A 16,482-nucleotide genomic window follows, 5' to 3' on the forward strand; every position below is an offset into this window, starting at 1 on the left:
TTCCCACATAATTACAATTAGGTATTTAGGCTGATAGCAGACTTAAGGGTAGGGATACATCACTGGCTTGAAACAGTCACCCTTGTCCTTTGAATCTGGATACACATGACATTACCCATAATCACCCACAATCCACTGGTTTCTTCTGAAATACTGTATTTTGATGTGGTACAGGCAAAACCAGTTTCACTCCAACTTTAAAACTTTGAGTGGCAAATCCCAGTTGTTTCCTGGTCCTACATGCCTAATATCATTGTGTATGTTGTGTGTGTGTATATAGATATAGCTGAGGAGCACCCCATTGGCTACCTCCACAATTCCATTTGTGTCTACTGAGAAGTAAGCTGCACTGAATTCAATAAGGCTTCCGGATAAGTGTTTTAGGATTGCAAGTCTCCATTTTAAAACAAGAGATGGGGATAGTGGAGATCTATGCTCTTCGCTGACCATCAGTTTCTGTAAACAAGAAGGGGTGGGGGTGATCTCAAAGTGCCAACACCAGGAGAGAGAAAAAGACTTTCCAGGGGGGTGGAGTTGGAGTGATTAAAGCTCCACCAGTTGGACTTAGGGTGGGCGGGGGAATGGGGAAATCGGAAACGGACAGCCTGCAGCTGGAGATTTGTAAAACTGAATTGAACCGCAGCAAGTTTAAAAAAAAAAAAATAGCAAAGGTCAGTAGCATAGTAGGTATGGAAATGGACTGCCTTCAAGTCGATTCCGACTTATGGTGACCCTATGAAAAGGCCAAATAAGAGATGGCTTGATTCCATAAAGGAAGCCACAGACCTGAACTTACAAGATCTGAGCAGGGTGGTTCATGACAGATGCTCTTGGAGGTCACCGATTCAGAGGGTCGCCATAAGTCGTAGTCGACTTGAAGGGACATAACAACAACATGAATAGGTTGTCATGGTAAGCGGTATTCAGAGGGGGTTTCCCATTGCCTTCCTCTGAGGCTGAGAGGCAGTGACTGGCCCAAGGCCACCCATTGAGTTTCATGGCTGTGGGGATTCGAACCCAGTGTCCAACACTTTAACCATTACACTACACTGGCTCTCAGTAGGTATGTTTCAGTAGTTTATTAAGGTTTTTCTTATTGCCTATAATAAATAATACCCTCTTACTAAAAATTAGGGAAGTGTCGCTGAGAGGGCTGCAATATAGTAAGCAGCTGTTCATATTAATAAGTGCGAGGTGGGGCTGCTGCTAGAGAGGTTTCCAGCCACACATCTTCGCAAAACGCCCCTCAGATTCCAAAGACCACCTCCACGTTACTTAACCTGCCCCTTCGCACCCCCCGCCCCATGTGCCTTATTGACTTGTGTGCGAGTTGCGGATACATTGCACTGTTTAAGTGTTAAAAACTTCCCCCAAAGAGTACGATTTTTACAAGGAGGAAGACCCGACTCAGAAAAAATCCGTTTCTCTTTGTATTCCTTTTGCTCGAGGATGGACATGCTGGAACCCGTTCGCACCTAAGTTAAAATCTTCCCTATCTACAATTTCCTAGACCGATATTTCTGCCCCACAGTACACTTTAAAGGCCTTCTAGCTGAACTTGGGGGCCATTGATCCAGACAAGAGATGTAAGAGAGGTGTTCCTCCGCGCTCTCATATCTTTGTGGAAGCAAGTGCACGGATAAGCCCATCTAACGAGCGCATCTAACGAGGCGGCTAAATCAGTGCCTTATAGGAAGAATTCCTTCTAAGAATGGGTGTGGAATAGAAACCGGTAAACAGGAACCGAAGGAAAGGAACGATTCCAGTGAAGGGGCGGAAGTTCTGGGCCGAGCAGTCTCCGTAGTTAGAACCTCCGGTGGACAATTCAAAGAGGCGTGCTGTGTTGCCACAGCAACATCCGCCAACAGGAAGCGCGAAGAGAAGAGATAGGTAAACAGAGAATCACCTCGCCTTTTCTTCCCCTAAAATGTAGGGCGTGGTTCGGTGCCCAGCGAGCCCTGCGCCCAATGTTTGTACCTGTATACAGTGTTTGCTAATCTGGTTCTTGTAGGGTGGGTCGATTCGTCATGGCTTGTACTTTCTGGGATGAGGTCTCTAGTCCTCATCCAGTAGTTCATAAAATCATTGTTCATTTGTGGAGGAAGGGTGAAGTAATGTGTTTTTTTGGGGTATGGGACATACAGAAAAAGGCAAATCTGGCATACCCTAGAGATTCCTGGCAATTCACTGTCACAAATATCTTTTTAAAAAAATAAGGACAATTGGGTCGTGCAATGGTCTTTCCACTTTTTCAGCACTGAAATCAATAGTATTTTGAACCTCCTGTTGAAATGAGAATAATGAAGCTTTTAAGTTGCATTGAGTTCTTAATCAAAAACAACAGAAACATAAATTATCAGATTAAACCCTAAATAAATAACAAGTCCAGAGGCATTTGAAACCAATTTAATTTAACTGCATAGATCAGGAATGGAGAGCCTGCTGCCCCCCAGTTGTTGGACTCAACTTTCATCAGTCCTAGCTAGCATGGCTAGTGGTAAGGGAAGATGGGAGTCATAGTTCCAACAATATCAAGAAAGCAACAGGTTGCCCATCCCTGGCATAAGTAAAGGCATAGTCTTAAAACTGGGCTGCAGCTTGTAGTCAGCTGTATTAAAACATTTTTCTAAAGTACTGGACTGTATTTTGTATTAAATTGAAAACAAAATAGGCTGCCAAAATGACTTTACACATTCTTTACCGTTCAGTTCTTCATTCCTTATCTACTGACAACTTCAAAACAAAGATAAGTATCTTATGACAGTATTCATGCCACCACCATTCCATGCCCAACATGGTGTTCACCAGCTGCAGAAGCAATTAATGAGCTTTGTAGGAGATAGGCAGTCCCAAATGGAATACTGTAGTCTTGATGTTTATTGTGTTTTAATTGCCTTCTTGTACGTCGCCTAGAGTGGCCATTGGCCAGATAGGCGACACATAAATTAAATTTATTATTATTATTATTATTATTATTATTATTGATGGAAAGTGACTTGCTGCTGTAGGTTGTTGTCTCTCTGTAACTGGTTTAACTGCCACAGATGGCGTGGCTTGCAGCATAAATGTAGACACACAGTGTGTGCATACTGCACCCTATGTCTTTTCCCTTATGCTAGCATACCTTCTTCGAGTCTGAAATTGAATTATGTTATTGATTGTAGTTACACGGTATATCCATGTCGGCTATATATCCCTTCTAGATGTTTTCAGCAGCAAACTATAGCTGAGTCAATGAACAAACCACCCCAAATCAACATTTCACCATGTCTGGTAACAAAGAACTCGCTCCGGCATGGCCATCTACTTCAAAACAAGAGAACAAAAAACTGAAAGATGCTTCTTCCATAGTACCTGTCAGCAGGGATAATAAAGGTAAATCTCACAGGAGGTTGGGTTGCAGCCAGGGTTGGGGTTTTGATTTTTTTGTGTGTGTGCAGGATTTGAATTCCTGATGGTACTGCTATGTATTGTAGAACGGTTTATATTAGGATCGGTTCAAACATGTTTTTGGCCTAAGATATGCAGGTTTTGTCACCAGGTTTTATGGTGAGAACAGATATTTCAAGAATATATCGAAGAAACCAGGTATCACAGTATATGGTATTCAGAGCTGCCCAGAAAGATCCAGCAGTTGGGCCTGAATCCATTGTGTCTGCTCCTAATTATTGCCTGTAGCAGGAATGTAGATTCTTTCATAGGAGTAGGAGAGGAGGACTTAAGCAGCCTTGAAAGATCTTTTAAAAGATTGGGAGGAGTTCATAAAATGGCAATGTAGTGTTGAAGCCAGAAAAGGTGAGACATGGATTTTCAGGTCATGTTTACATGCAATTCTAAATTTTATTTTATTTATTTATTTTGTTGCATTTATATACCGCCCATAGCAAGTAGCTCTCAGGGCGGTAAACATAATAGGATAAAATACATACATCATCATAATAAAATCACAAAACATATAAGACACAATGAAAACAACATACAATTAAACAAAATATAAGATGCTAAAAGGATTAGTATACAAGATTAAAAAGATAAAAAGATTAAAATGATTAAAATGCCTGGGAGCATAAGAAGGTCTTTACCTGGCGCCGGAAAGATAATAATGTAGGCGCCAGGCGTACCTCTTCGGGGAGGCTATTCCACAACTTGGGGGCCACCACAGAAAAGGCCCTAGATCTAGTAACCACCCTCCGGGCTTCATGGTTTAGTGCTACACAGAAGAGCCTCCATGAGTCCAAATGAAGTATCTCGCTCATACAGTTCCCCCTCCCTCTCCTCCTCCTGCATGACTTGGAGAACTGCCAAGTTTAGATTTACTTTCTATGGATCTCACCTTAGCATTGCATATGAACTGGGGTTCGTGGTTCACAACAAACGAGGGATACTTGCTTTACATGCCAACTTTGTGCAAACTAATGTCTGTGCTATGGATTTATTTTGGTTCTATTTGTGTATTTAGATCAATCATTTCACATAGATGGGTTACAGTTATGCATAGAGAAGATCAGGCAACGAGAGTGGAAAAATGGGAAGGGAAGGTGGTGCTGAACAAGAAGAATGAAAATCCCAATTTGGTCTTTCATTCTTGTTCTCTACTTGCCTATTAACCTCCCTCCCGGTTGAGATATGTCTGGGCCCTGCAGCCCATGGAGGCAGTTCAGTTGAGCACTGCTGACAGACGGCAGATGATGACAGGCTGGTGCAGCATCAGTACTTTGCATGAGCACCCCGGGGCTGATGCCAGTTGCCACAACATCCCTCTTTGTTTCCTTTTAAAAAATAGTTCTGTGGCAGCAGGTGCACAGCTCAGTGAAGTGCCAGCTGAGCTGGCTGCCGCTGTGCCTGCCGCCATCTTGGTTTCCCTAGAGTTTCCTCAAACTTTCTCTGGGGAAAGCAAGATGCAGTGGGCCCATGTGGCTGGAGCAATCGGGGCAATTCTGGCATTTGCTTCACCGTTCCTTGCCGGCTTGTCAGGCAGTGATGCGAAGGATGCCTTTTTTCTTTTTCTCAAAAGTTTAGGGCTGGTGTGCTGCTGAGCTAAGTGGCGTGCATGCATGGCTGGAGCCAGCTTGGGCAGCACTTGGCTGAGCAGAGCATCTACTGCTGCACTGCTTTTTTACATGAAAAAACAGAAAAGAAAAAGGAATCTTTTCCTTGGAACATCTGGTAACTTGCCAGGGAGGGGGATGGGAAGGAAAGAGCACAGTGATGACAGTGGCAAGGAGGGGGCGAAAGTTGTGTGGTGGCAGGAGGAGGGCCTTGCCCAGAGCCCATTAAACGTAGCAACACCACTGTTTTCAGTTCATATCTGTCTGTGGTGGTTGGATCAAAACATAGAAATTAAAAGTATCACAGGATGTATCTCTCATGTGGATCTTTCCATGCGCTAAGCAACTTTTAAAAATTCTGTATACCGTGTAAATGTAAAGCAATAACTGTGGGTAGTATAGGTTGGTAATTTTCTCTGTGGCTGGTGCTGATCTCTAGCTTTAGCAATGATAGTAGGAAACCAGTTACAGCGAGAGCCTTTTAAACTTTTCTAGAAGTTCAGTTTACGTTGGGGTGGATATGGGTTTTTAAAATTTTATTTTTGAACACCAACATGAAATGTGCGTGAGAGAGAAAATTGCCAGTACACTTTGATTTTGAGGAAAGATATCTGCCACCATCAAAATGTTATCAGTTACTGTCTGTTTCTTTCCTACCATTTTTTAGAACTTCCAGAGTTAAGAGACAAGTCAGCTGTGGCAGACCTCTCAAAGCCTCTTCCCACATCTTTACGGCATGATTTCATCCCAGAAGAGATCTTTGTTGCTTTGACCTCTGCTGCCAACCCTATCCCTTGTCCCAGTTTTTTAAGACCTCCCAAGAAAACAAAAAGTATAAAAGACTTTCAGGTGTGTAAGTTCATTTCTACTACATTAATATTTGCTTATTCAATATCAAATCTGTCACATAATCCGCTGTTAGATGTCTGCTGGTAATTGTGAATTTTGCCAGGTGCATGTAGACTTCAGTCTTTCAGGATGGGTGGAGAACCTTTTGCAGGTCAAGGACCACGTTCCTTTCTAGATAGCCTTCTGGGGGGCACATGCCAGTACTGGGCAGGTCTAGAAACAAAAGTGGATGGAACAACTAATGTGAATTTTACCTTTATACAGTCAAACATACCTCTTCCAGGTAAGCAAGAGTGATCAGAGTTCACAGACACGTTATAACCAAGCAAAACCGCTCAAGGAGTGTGCAAAGGAGGGCTGGTGAGGGATGTGGCTGGAGAGGGTGTGTGGCCTGGGGACAGTCCCAAGGGCCAGACAGAGAGGCCTGGAGGGCCGTTCTCAGCTCCCAGGCCTGAGGTTCCCCATTCCTGTTTTAGGACAACACTGTGCAAGAGGCAACATTATTTGAAGCTTGGGGGTGTGAGAAACTAATCACAACCTGTTCACTGGATGGTGGGGGAGGCAAGAGACCCTAGCAGTGATTACAGGGTGAATGGCTAAGAAAATGTTGTTTTTGCCATGACCTCACTGGAGGTCTGGGGCTGGTGAGTGCCTGAAGATCACTTGGGTCGTGCCTTGTGTTCCCTCATGAAATTATACAGCCACAAGAGGGGTTGTATACTGTAGTCAGCATATTTTTCGCTTTCCGCAGTGTTAAATTGAAAATGCCCCCCATGCAATTCTGATGCTTCCCATAAGCTCATTGCAGTCCTGAACTCAGAAATGTTTGCTTAACAACCCTCTAAATTTTCATGGCGATAGACAAAACAGTCAGAGAGAATCGAGAGTTCGACGTGTAAAAAGAGGGGAAAAACCCAGGCCCCTTTTGGACTTTTTTCTCTCAGAGTTCTCATAATCTGTTGAAATTAATTAAAAATCAGCCATGTTCACAGAGTACTTGTAATCCTATTATTGACCTTGCCCCATACCCTGACCTTCATCTTCTTCAGTTTAAAAGTTAAAAAAATGCCTGGCTGATTAAGAAATTTAGCATTCAACTGAATGATAATGTTGGGCATGCTCAGTAAGAACCAACTGTCAGTGTTCTAAAAGCCAGACTCACAGCTGCTTGGTTTGCCTAATCAGGGGGCCAATCCTACCCCAGACCTTTATTTCACTTTAGAGAGTAATGGCTTCCCCCAAAGAATCCTGGGAAGTGTAGTTTGTGAAGGGTGCTGAGAGGAGACTCCTATTCCCCTGACAGCTCCAGTGGCCAGACTAGTTTAACAGTCAGCCACTCTGATTAAAGGTCTGTGAGGGGAACAGGGCCTTTTCTAGCAAATGTCAGCACCCTTCACTAACTACACTTCCCAGGATTCTTTGGGAGAAGACGTTACTATCTAAAGGGAAATAAAGGTCTGGTGTGGATATGGCCAGGGACAGCTTTGGTTTAAATTTGGGTGGGAGGCTACATGTGCCTGCTGTAGAAAAAAAGGTGGGGGAAACGCTGAAAAAGAATGATACCGTTCACAGTGTTTTCCTTTTGGAAAGGAAAGGGGCTTCCCCTCTGCCCAGTGCCCACCCAACCAATCTCCTCCCCTCCCCTTCTTGCCCTCCTCCTTCCTTCCCTGCCCCTCCCCCAGGTCAGTTTCACCTATCCTAAGCATCATTGTACAGGAGTAAATCCCACTGAACTGAAAAAGCATAAAATGATCAGACCTGCCCTCCCCTCCTCCTCCCTCCTATCCCCTCCCTCTTGCCCCTTCCCTCCCCCTACCTTCTCCCCTCCCTTCCCCCTCCTCCTCTTTCCCCCTCCCACTCCTCCTCCACCATGGTCAGTTTTAACTGCCCTCAGACTACAATCTGGGAGACCAGGGTTCGAATCCCCACACAGTCGTAAAGCTCGCTCGGTGACCTTGGGCAAGTCACTGCCTCTCAGCTTCAGTGGAAGGCAATGGTAAACCACCTCTGAATACCGCTTACCATGAAAGTGGATTGGACTGTGAAAGACCAACCCAAATTGTGCTTGCATTTTGACCAATTTGTAGGGCAGTACAGTATCTCAGAGAGGAGGTCAGGTCTCCTGCTCCCCTGGTGCATTCACTATAGCTGCCCATTTCCCTGCTTTTTAAAGTTTGATAGAATTATCTGTGGGCTATGGGTACATTCTTCAACCGCAAGAGTTTTTTTTGCCTATTAGTGAATAGTAATATATAAACACAGTAATTGGGGCCTGTTCTTAGGCTGGTTGTGGGAATGTAGGATGAGTAATTGGCAGCTACCAAGCACGTGAAGGTGCAAGCTCTCAAGTGAGAGATGTGTGAGACCACAGTACAGTGCATGCAGAAAGTCCCACTTTCAGTCTCCAGCACTTCTCTTTAAAGAATTGTGGGTAGCTGAACTGGGAACTGTCTGTGTTGCCCAGACAATAGTTGGGCCAAAGGACTCACAGTATAAGGCAACTTCAACTTTTATTATGGACATTTTAGCATTTGCGCTTTTGTGAATCATCAGACGGATCAGTTCAAAGAACATACTCATACTAAGATTCTGACAGCTAGAAGGAACAAACTATTAACCAAACATATAATTTCTCTTCCATTATGCACACCTTATTTGTGGAAGGCAAAAATCCATTCTGGCACTTTGGTTTGTATATTAATCTCAAATCTGTTAATTTGGTATCTCCCTTGTTTCACCCACAATTTATTAGTGTGGTCAAATTCTAAAGTTTCATAAGACATTCCCTAAACCAAGGAATTTCTTTTTCCTTCCAATATTAGCATATATAATACTTCCTGCTGTTATCATTTTTAAACAATAATATTTATTGTTAGGAACTGTACCTTTTAGATAAGTTAACAAACAGATTTTTTGGATTAAGTGGTATTCGAAGCTGCCAAATTTCATTTATTGTTTCTGCAATTAAATAAAACATCTAGCTTTCAGGCAAACCCACCGTGATAGAAATCATCTCTTATCTATCACAAAAAACGCCAACAAATTAAAACAGATCCAGGTACATAATACAAGTACTAAAAACAAGATAGATTATTGCAGTTGGCCAACTAAAGTAAACATCACCATTGGCACTAAACTCCAGCAAGAGCATGGGTTAATAACCAGGTCCTCAAGTGACATCAAAAGCTTAAAACAGCCACATCTCAGAGAGGAGGGAGTTTCAAAGCAGAGAACGCTCTCACCAGCATTGCCATATAGTGGATCTTAGCTAAAGACACAACTCGGAGAATGTTGTAAGCAGATTTTAACAAATGGGCAGGTCTGTACAGAAGATGCTGTTTCAGCTATCAAGGCCTCAGATTGTATAGGGCTTTGTAAGTCAATACAAGTACCTTGAAGTAAGCTAGAGCAAATATTTAGGCAGCCAGTGCAGTTCTTTTAAAATTGGAGTTATATCTTCACAGTAGGCCATCCCAGAGAGAAGCCTGGCTGCCACATTCTGCGTTAGCTGCTACTTCCAAACAACTTCAAGAACAGTTTCACATAGAGCACATTACAACAGTCCAGTCTTGAAGTTACCTGTGCATGGATCACTGTGGCTAGTAAAAGGCACTCCTTATCATGAAGGCCACTTGTCATCGAGCCTCCAATATCAACATTGGCTGTAGGAGCACTCCCAGGCTATACACCTGTTCCTTCAGAGGGCGTGCAACCCTGGCCAGAACCAGCAACCTTCCCAGTTCCCAGATAGAATTATCTACCCATAAGGTTTCTGTCTTGTTTGGATTCAGTTTCAGTTTGTTGGCCCTCATCCAATTCACTAGTAGTACATCCAAGCACCGGTTGAAAACCTACACAGCCTCACCTGACTCACAGACAAATTGAGCTGGGGTATTATCAGTATATTAATTATGCCTCACTATGAATACCCTAATGACTGCTCCCAATGGCTTCATATAGATGCTAAACAACACTGGGGGCAGAATAGAATCCTGCAGCACCCCACAGCTCAAAAGCCAAGTGTTTGGCAGGCATCACTCAGTGCCACTGCAGGTAAGAGTGAAGCCACAGTACCAGTATGCACCCACTATGCCCCCAACTCTCAACCCAAAAAGTTGCTCCAGAAGTATACTATGGCCAGTGATATAAAAAGCTGTGGGGAAATCAAGGACAACCAACAAGGTTGCACTCCTGTCCATCTCCCAATACAGGCCATCCATCAGGGTGACCAAGGGTGATTCAGTCTCAAAACCAGGTCTGAACCCAGACTGGAATGGGTATAAATAATGTTTCCTCCAAATGACCTACAACTTTGCTCTTTCTTCCATTACAACAGAACACTCTGTATTAGGATCTTGATTATTCAGTTCACTGTGTGTCACCCATGTAGCCTCACACTTTTAATTGCACTTCATGTTGTCTTAAAACTGTGGGTGTCTCCAAGGCCATTTACACGAATGAGGCTATATTATAATTACCTTAATCATTTTTGTTTGTTTTAAAATTGCTGTATTCCAGTCATGGGAGTCATCCCACCAAGTTTCAGTTATACCTATCAAGTCATAATTGTCCTCCTGTATTAAGAGTTCAAGTTCACCCTGCTTGTTTCCCATGCTCTGTGCATTAGTATACAGACATCGAAGACCATGTGATTTATGGCTTGGCTTCCTTGCAACATTTTTCTGAGGACTGTTACTGGGCCCTATTAGAGCCGATCTCTCTGTTCCCGTTACTGTGCACAAGCCTTCATCAGTCATTACCACCAAGTTTACATCTTCCTCCCCCTTAGGATTCAGTTTAAAGCCCTCCTGATGAACTTCTCCATGCTGTGGCCAAACACATTCTTCCCAGTCCTCTTTTTTCACCATCTGAGAACCTACCTACACATTACACACAAATACGTATAATGAAAACCTAACAGCTATTTCTTGTAGTATCTAGAAAAGCAGTTTTGGGGCAGAGTATTATTGGATAGTGAAATACTTCTTTCCCTGTCTGGTGATTCTCCTCTCCAAATCACCCATTCTACAATGGCTTACAGTTGATCAATCGATTAGTTAATTTAACAGGATTTATAAACTGCTTTAAATCATCTGTGTCCTCTAAGCAGTTTACATAGAACTGATGGGGAACCTCAGGCCTGGGGGCCAAATGCAGCCCTCCAGGTATCTTTGTCAGGCCGTTTGGATCCTTGGTCACATCTCCTTTCCCCAGACTAGACCTCTCACCAGCTTAGGAGAAGGTTTATTATAAGGCTTAGAAGAAGCCGCTGTCAGGATCTCATTATACACATTTATGTGTAATGTGTGGTTAGACCATCAGTATTGGAGATACAGTTCTCTGCTTATCACCTGCTCCTGAAGAATCTTCTCAGCTGATCTTTCCTGTTTACTTTTCAGGGTTGTATCCGTACTGTTGATGGGGTCTGGCAACATCCTGTCCGCAGAAACAAGTTTAGATATCTGATAGAACATCCCATCTGCCTGACAGGAGCTGGAAGGTAATAGCATAGAAATAATAGGGCCCTAGCACCCCACATGCCTCTTTGCAGTAACCAGTGGTAGCATGAGGATTTTAGAGTTGCAGTGGAAGAAAACGCTAGGGAACCCTCCATCCAACAAGCACATTTATTTTATTTATTTATTAAATGTATATCCCATCCTTCCTCCCAGTAGGAGCCCAAGGCGACAAACAAAAACACTACAAACACTCTAAAACATCATAAAGACAGACTTTAAAATCTTTACAACATTATATCTTTAAAACACATTATACTTTTATAACCAAAAGCGGCTAACCAGAGGTGATGGTACGTTTGGAGGTGAACAGGAGTGCCCATGAGCCTGCCTATGACCCTAGAGTGGCTTTCTCTAACTTGGTGCCGTCCTGATGTTGTTGGATGCAACTTCCATCAGCTCTGGCCAGCACAGCCAATGTTGTACTCCAAAACATATGTAGGTTACCAGGTTGGGGAAGGTAGGCCTAGAGTAAGATTTGCACTCCTGCCTGACTGCCATACCCCATCTTGCTGCTTGCTCCACAGAGCCAAAACCACTCCAAGGCATGAGAGGCTGCATATGTATTGCAGTGCACAAAGTGAAAAGCTCTATTTTATACTTGGGTTTGATTTGTGGCACACTTGGCAAAAATGGTGGCCATCACTGTTTGAAAAATCACCTTTTGAAACGCCCTCCTTGTCATTCATTGCTCCATTTTAACCCGGGGATTGGGGAACCTATGGAGGGGATTGCTTTCCATTGGGGGCAGTCTGTTGGAGGATGCATGTTTCTGGTGGGTGGACAACAAATGGATGGGAACAGAAGCAAAGAATAGGCAGGCCTTCTCTCTGTCTTTCTGCCACCCCCTCTCCCCACAGGTAACCAGTTGCTCTTGCCAGAGGGCTGAACTGATTTGCTGCAAAGCACTTCTCCCACCTTCAGTTGCTCTGTCCATTTTGACTGGCCACCACCACGATTGACTCTTGCCAGAGTTACCAATTGATCACTTGCAGAGGGTCCCCCGCTTCCATCACTCCATTTGTTTTGGCTCCCTCCACATTTTTTCCAGGATGTCTCTGAATACCATTCACTAGGGAACTACAGTACTCAACATTCTAAACTTAATATGATCTTAATTTATAAATCTCAATGGCAATTTTATTAATGTTTTATAATTGTACTATATATATTTTTTCCACACTTGCTCATATTTTAATTGTGATTTTATTTGTTGTACACCGCCCTGAGAGCTTTCTGCTATAGGGCGGTCTAGAAATGTAATTAATTAAATAAATAAATAAATAAAATGTCCTGCTTGTAGTCTTCCCATAAGCATCTGGTTGGCCCTTGTGGGAAACAGGATGCTGAACTAGATAGGCTTTTGGTCTGATCCAACAATGCCTTTTTCCCCCTCCTGCCCTCTTTCTGTCCCTCTATACTCCCCACAACCATGTGAAATTCAGCCAAGGTCACATGTGATCCTTATGCTGCTAGTACCCCACCCCTGACCTAAACCAATACCCATCCCTTCTTTGTTCAATCTTGCTACCTCTCCCCCTGGATGGATGACATACTTGTAGAACTCAAAGTGTCTGAGGCCTTGAACTCACTTGCTTATCAGCAGAGAAGGGGAAGGCAAGGCGGAGAACATGTAACAAGGAATTGCTGGCCCTAGTGGGGGAGGAAGGGGACAACATTTGGGCTTCACTTCAGGCAGCAAAATGTCTTGGGCCAGCATTGGTAATGGGGACGCAGAAGTTACATGGCCATGTGTAGATGCCCAGGGGGAATGTGAAGATTGTAGCTGCAGGCAAGGGTTTTGAGGCAGAACACTCAGGCAGAGACTAGCAGACATACTACAGTGTTGAAATGATGAAGGTTTTGCATTTGGATCAGTTATTTAGTGCAATTGTTGATACTAGGTGGTGCAGCACAGTGGAGCATGGAAATAGTCCCATTGCACATTCCTACCTGAGTGATTATTTTCCTTGTGTTTCTTAAGGGATGTCTCTTTTCTATATGATGTTGCTGCTGATAAAGAGGCAAAGAATCCTCCCCCAACTCCTGTGCCTCATAAGACTTCAAGAAGTTTGAAGCAGGAAGCCGATGCAGCTAAACCAGTGAGTTGAATCTATCTCTATTTTGAGGCATTGATAACAGTAAGCACAGGAATAAGCTTTTACCAATTCTCTTAGAATGCTGAAAGGTAAGATGGAGTTTGAACTGAGTGCTTACTAACGCTTGCTGATTTTTTTCACCCAGTACAATATTTTAAATCTTAAATGAATGGTGCAAATCAACAATAAACACTTTACCACTGTTTATTGTACAACAATAACACTGTACAACAATTTTCTAACCTAGCCACTTTCTCTCGCCAAAGCCATGGGAAGTATTTAATGGCATTTGGAACGCCAGTATTTTTATTTTATTTATTTATTTATTATTTGATTTATATCCCACCCTTCCTCCCAGCAGGAGCCAAGTATCTATTTTGCCTGGTAAAAAAAAATGTTAAAAAGCATTTACCAGCTGATTTCTAAATCGCACATTATAGCCTTGGGTAGATGTAGGACTTCATCACAGTTAGTTTTACTTAAACATGGTGAAGCAGTTCATCTGAATAGCTAAACAGTGGTTAAGGATTGGCTGCAAGGAGGCTGGAGATGTAAGGAAGCTGCCTTAACTATGGTTTGTTCAGTGCAGACTATGGTTTGAAGTGCTTGTGGGAACCATAGTTTGTGTTAAACGTGGTTAAGTATTAATCTGCATTAAGAAGACAATGATTAAGAACATTTCTTTACCTCTCCAGCCTATTTCCATGTAAAGTGACAAGCGTGCAGGTCTTAATAGTTTACTTTCAGGGGTCATAGCTCTGCAAACTAAACAGTGGTTTTATGTCTGTTTTAGGGGTTCTTAATTAGGCAACAAGCCATGGTTAAGGAATGACAGCAAACAAGGTTTATAGAATATGTTTGTATAAAAACCCAAGTCCAAATATCCTCTTTGGGAGTATGTGGATGCTCTGTGTCTTATACTAGCATCTTTTAAGTTCTTCTCTGTCTGTTCTGTCTTTAGTCAGCAGGCATAGCTGACAGTCTTGTTCCAGAGGAATTTCATGTTATAAAGAACAGAGGTGTCCTGGGCTTGGAGTATTATGATGAGTGAGTGCTCTTATACTTCATTTAATTGTGCTAATTTAAGTGCTCCTCTTTTGCGCCCAGGAATGGCTTACGCAGTGGGGTGGATCTGCAGAATCCACCTTCTGAATCTGCCTTCTGAAAGTGGAGCCACTGCCACTTACTGAGAGGGGAGAGGGGAGACAGCAGTGAGCTGAGACTGCGCAGATGCAGAGGTTGGAGCACCAGAACGGCTCCACTGCTTTGGCTTGCCCCTCTCTATCCCGGTAAAAGGCAGTGATACTGTCGCCAGGAGACTATGGCTGTGGCTCTGCCCTACACGGCAAGCCACTCCTGATGGCCTTTACAAGTGGGGTAAAGTGGGAAGGCCAAGAGCATCTGCATCTAGGCAGAAAACACGGTGCACTATTTTGCTGAGCTCAGCACTTTTTGTATTTCAGCTATGATCTAGCTCAGGGATGGCCAACTTCTGTATTCTCAGACAGGGATCCAGGGACTGAAAATGCATTTTGCCACACAAACTGGCTTCCTCGTGGATGGTCAGACAGTATAATAAAGTTGGTATTTAGCATTAGAGTAAAACACAAAAAATTAAAACGTGAACAAGTGAAACTGGGCAAGCTTTTTACTAACAGAGGCCAGAAATCTGCATTAGGACAGGATCTAGCTGGCCGGCTCCCAGTTGGGCATCAGTTATCTAGCATTTTTCTTCCAGCCTGATTCACTTCTGGTACTGAAGTCAGGATGGGGAAAAAATAAAAACACATTTAAATCATCTTAAAAACTTATTTTTAAAAAATTGTTAAAAAATATTTTTAAAACATCTTAAAAACAATTCCAGCACAGATGCAGATTGGGATAAGGTATTTACTTAAAAGGTTTGTTGGAAGAGGAAGGTCTTCAGTAGGCGCTGAAATATTGCCATTATTTCCGCCCCCCCACACACACCTTTTTCCTTACTCATTTTTATTGCTGTAGTTGCTATATGTCACTGTGGATCTCATTGTAGCACAGAACGTCTTTCTAAGTTTATGAATCACTTGCCTATAACAGCATTGTTAGTCTAATGTATTTTTTAAATTATACAATAAAAATTAAATAGATAGTTGAATTCTCAACAGCTTTCTCAATTAGTTTATTATAATAATTCATCTATTTCAGTAAATATACAACGCTACTTGAAGATGAGGAAAACAGGTTGCGGGTTTTTCCATCCATGTGAGTAACCAAGTAATGAAGATGTTTTTGTATTGTATGTGTCCTGCCCAAAGCTGAGAGATGCAGACACACATGGTTCTGTGAGGATTCTATCACTGACTAAGCATGTCTTCGCAGCCACAGACGTTAACGCAGCAACTTCCCCCCCTTCAGCGCCCACTTAAGTAGGTTTCTGTTTCACGTAAAGACGACGGCTCCGCCTTAGCCCTGACCGTTGCTCTTCTCACCTCTAAAGCTGCTGGGAACGGGATGAAGGGGGCTGGATCTCAGCTTCCCTCTCCAAATGATGAGAGCTAACCGTCTGTTCAGGCATGGGAAGCAGCTGGGTGCCCAACTGGGGATCAGCAATTTGGCAAGGCTGCGCTTCAGGCGTGGGCAAGGGGGGAATGTCCAAAGGAGCAGCCTCTGACAGCCCAGGCTGCGCTTTTATGGGGGGGTAGGTGATGGGGTGCTCTGCAAGCCCTCTTCCCTCAAGTCATCTCCCCAGTCCTCAGAGTCAGAGTCCCCCTCCTTGAAGCCTCCCCCCCTGGTCCTGGGTCATAACAGTATGCTATAGAATGCATTATAAATTAGTGGCATGTTCCTTTTTTGCTTTCCCACAGGAAGCCCGCTGGGAGGCTGGAGGTCCTCCAGCTGATGAAGGTGATGGACACCATGCTGGAAAAGGCTGGAACAAATAATAGGGATGTTGGAGTAACAGGGATTTCTCAGGTAAATAATTCCTCCTAA

General features: G+C 43.3%; 1 protein-coding gene across 3 annotated transcripts in view; it reads left to right on the forward strand.

The window, feature by feature from the left end:
* Positions 1-1,826: 1,826 nt before the first annotated feature.
* The window catches only part of AXDND1 (axonemal dynein light chain domain containing 1), a 92,176-nt gene continuing 77,520 nt past the window's right edge, over positions 1,827-16,482 (forward strand). For 2 of the 3 annotated variants that reach the window (XM_061634227.1, XM_061634228.1), the window contains exons 1-8: positions 1,827-1,890; positions 3,204-3,375; positions 5,716-5,897; positions 11,297-11,397; positions 13,398-13,515; positions 14,474-14,559; positions 15,697-15,753; positions 16,356-16,464. In XM_061634227.1, the coding sequence (XP_061490211.1) occupies positions 3,267-3,375; positions 5,716-5,897; positions 11,297-11,397; positions 13,398-13,515; positions 14,474-14,559; positions 15,697-15,753; positions 16,356-16,464 (762 nt within the window). In that variant the 5' untranslated portion in view covers positions 1,827-1,890; positions 3,204-3,266. Of the gene's footprint in view, positions 1,891-3,203; positions 3,376-5,715; positions 5,898-11,296; positions 11,398-13,397; positions 13,516-14,473; positions 14,560-15,696; positions 15,754-16,355; positions 16,465-16,482 lie in introns of those variants that run through there. The other variant, XM_061634229.1, reaches the window with a different exon arrangement.

Source organism: Rhineura floridana, chromosome 6 (assembly GCF_030035675.1).
Source record: "Rhineura floridana isolate rRhiFlo1 chromosome 6, rRhiFlo1.hap2, whole genome shotgun sequence".
Classification (NCBI taxonomy): domain Eukaryota; kingdom Metazoa; phylum Chordata; class Lepidosauria; order Squamata; family Rhineuridae; genus Rhineura; species Rhineura floridana.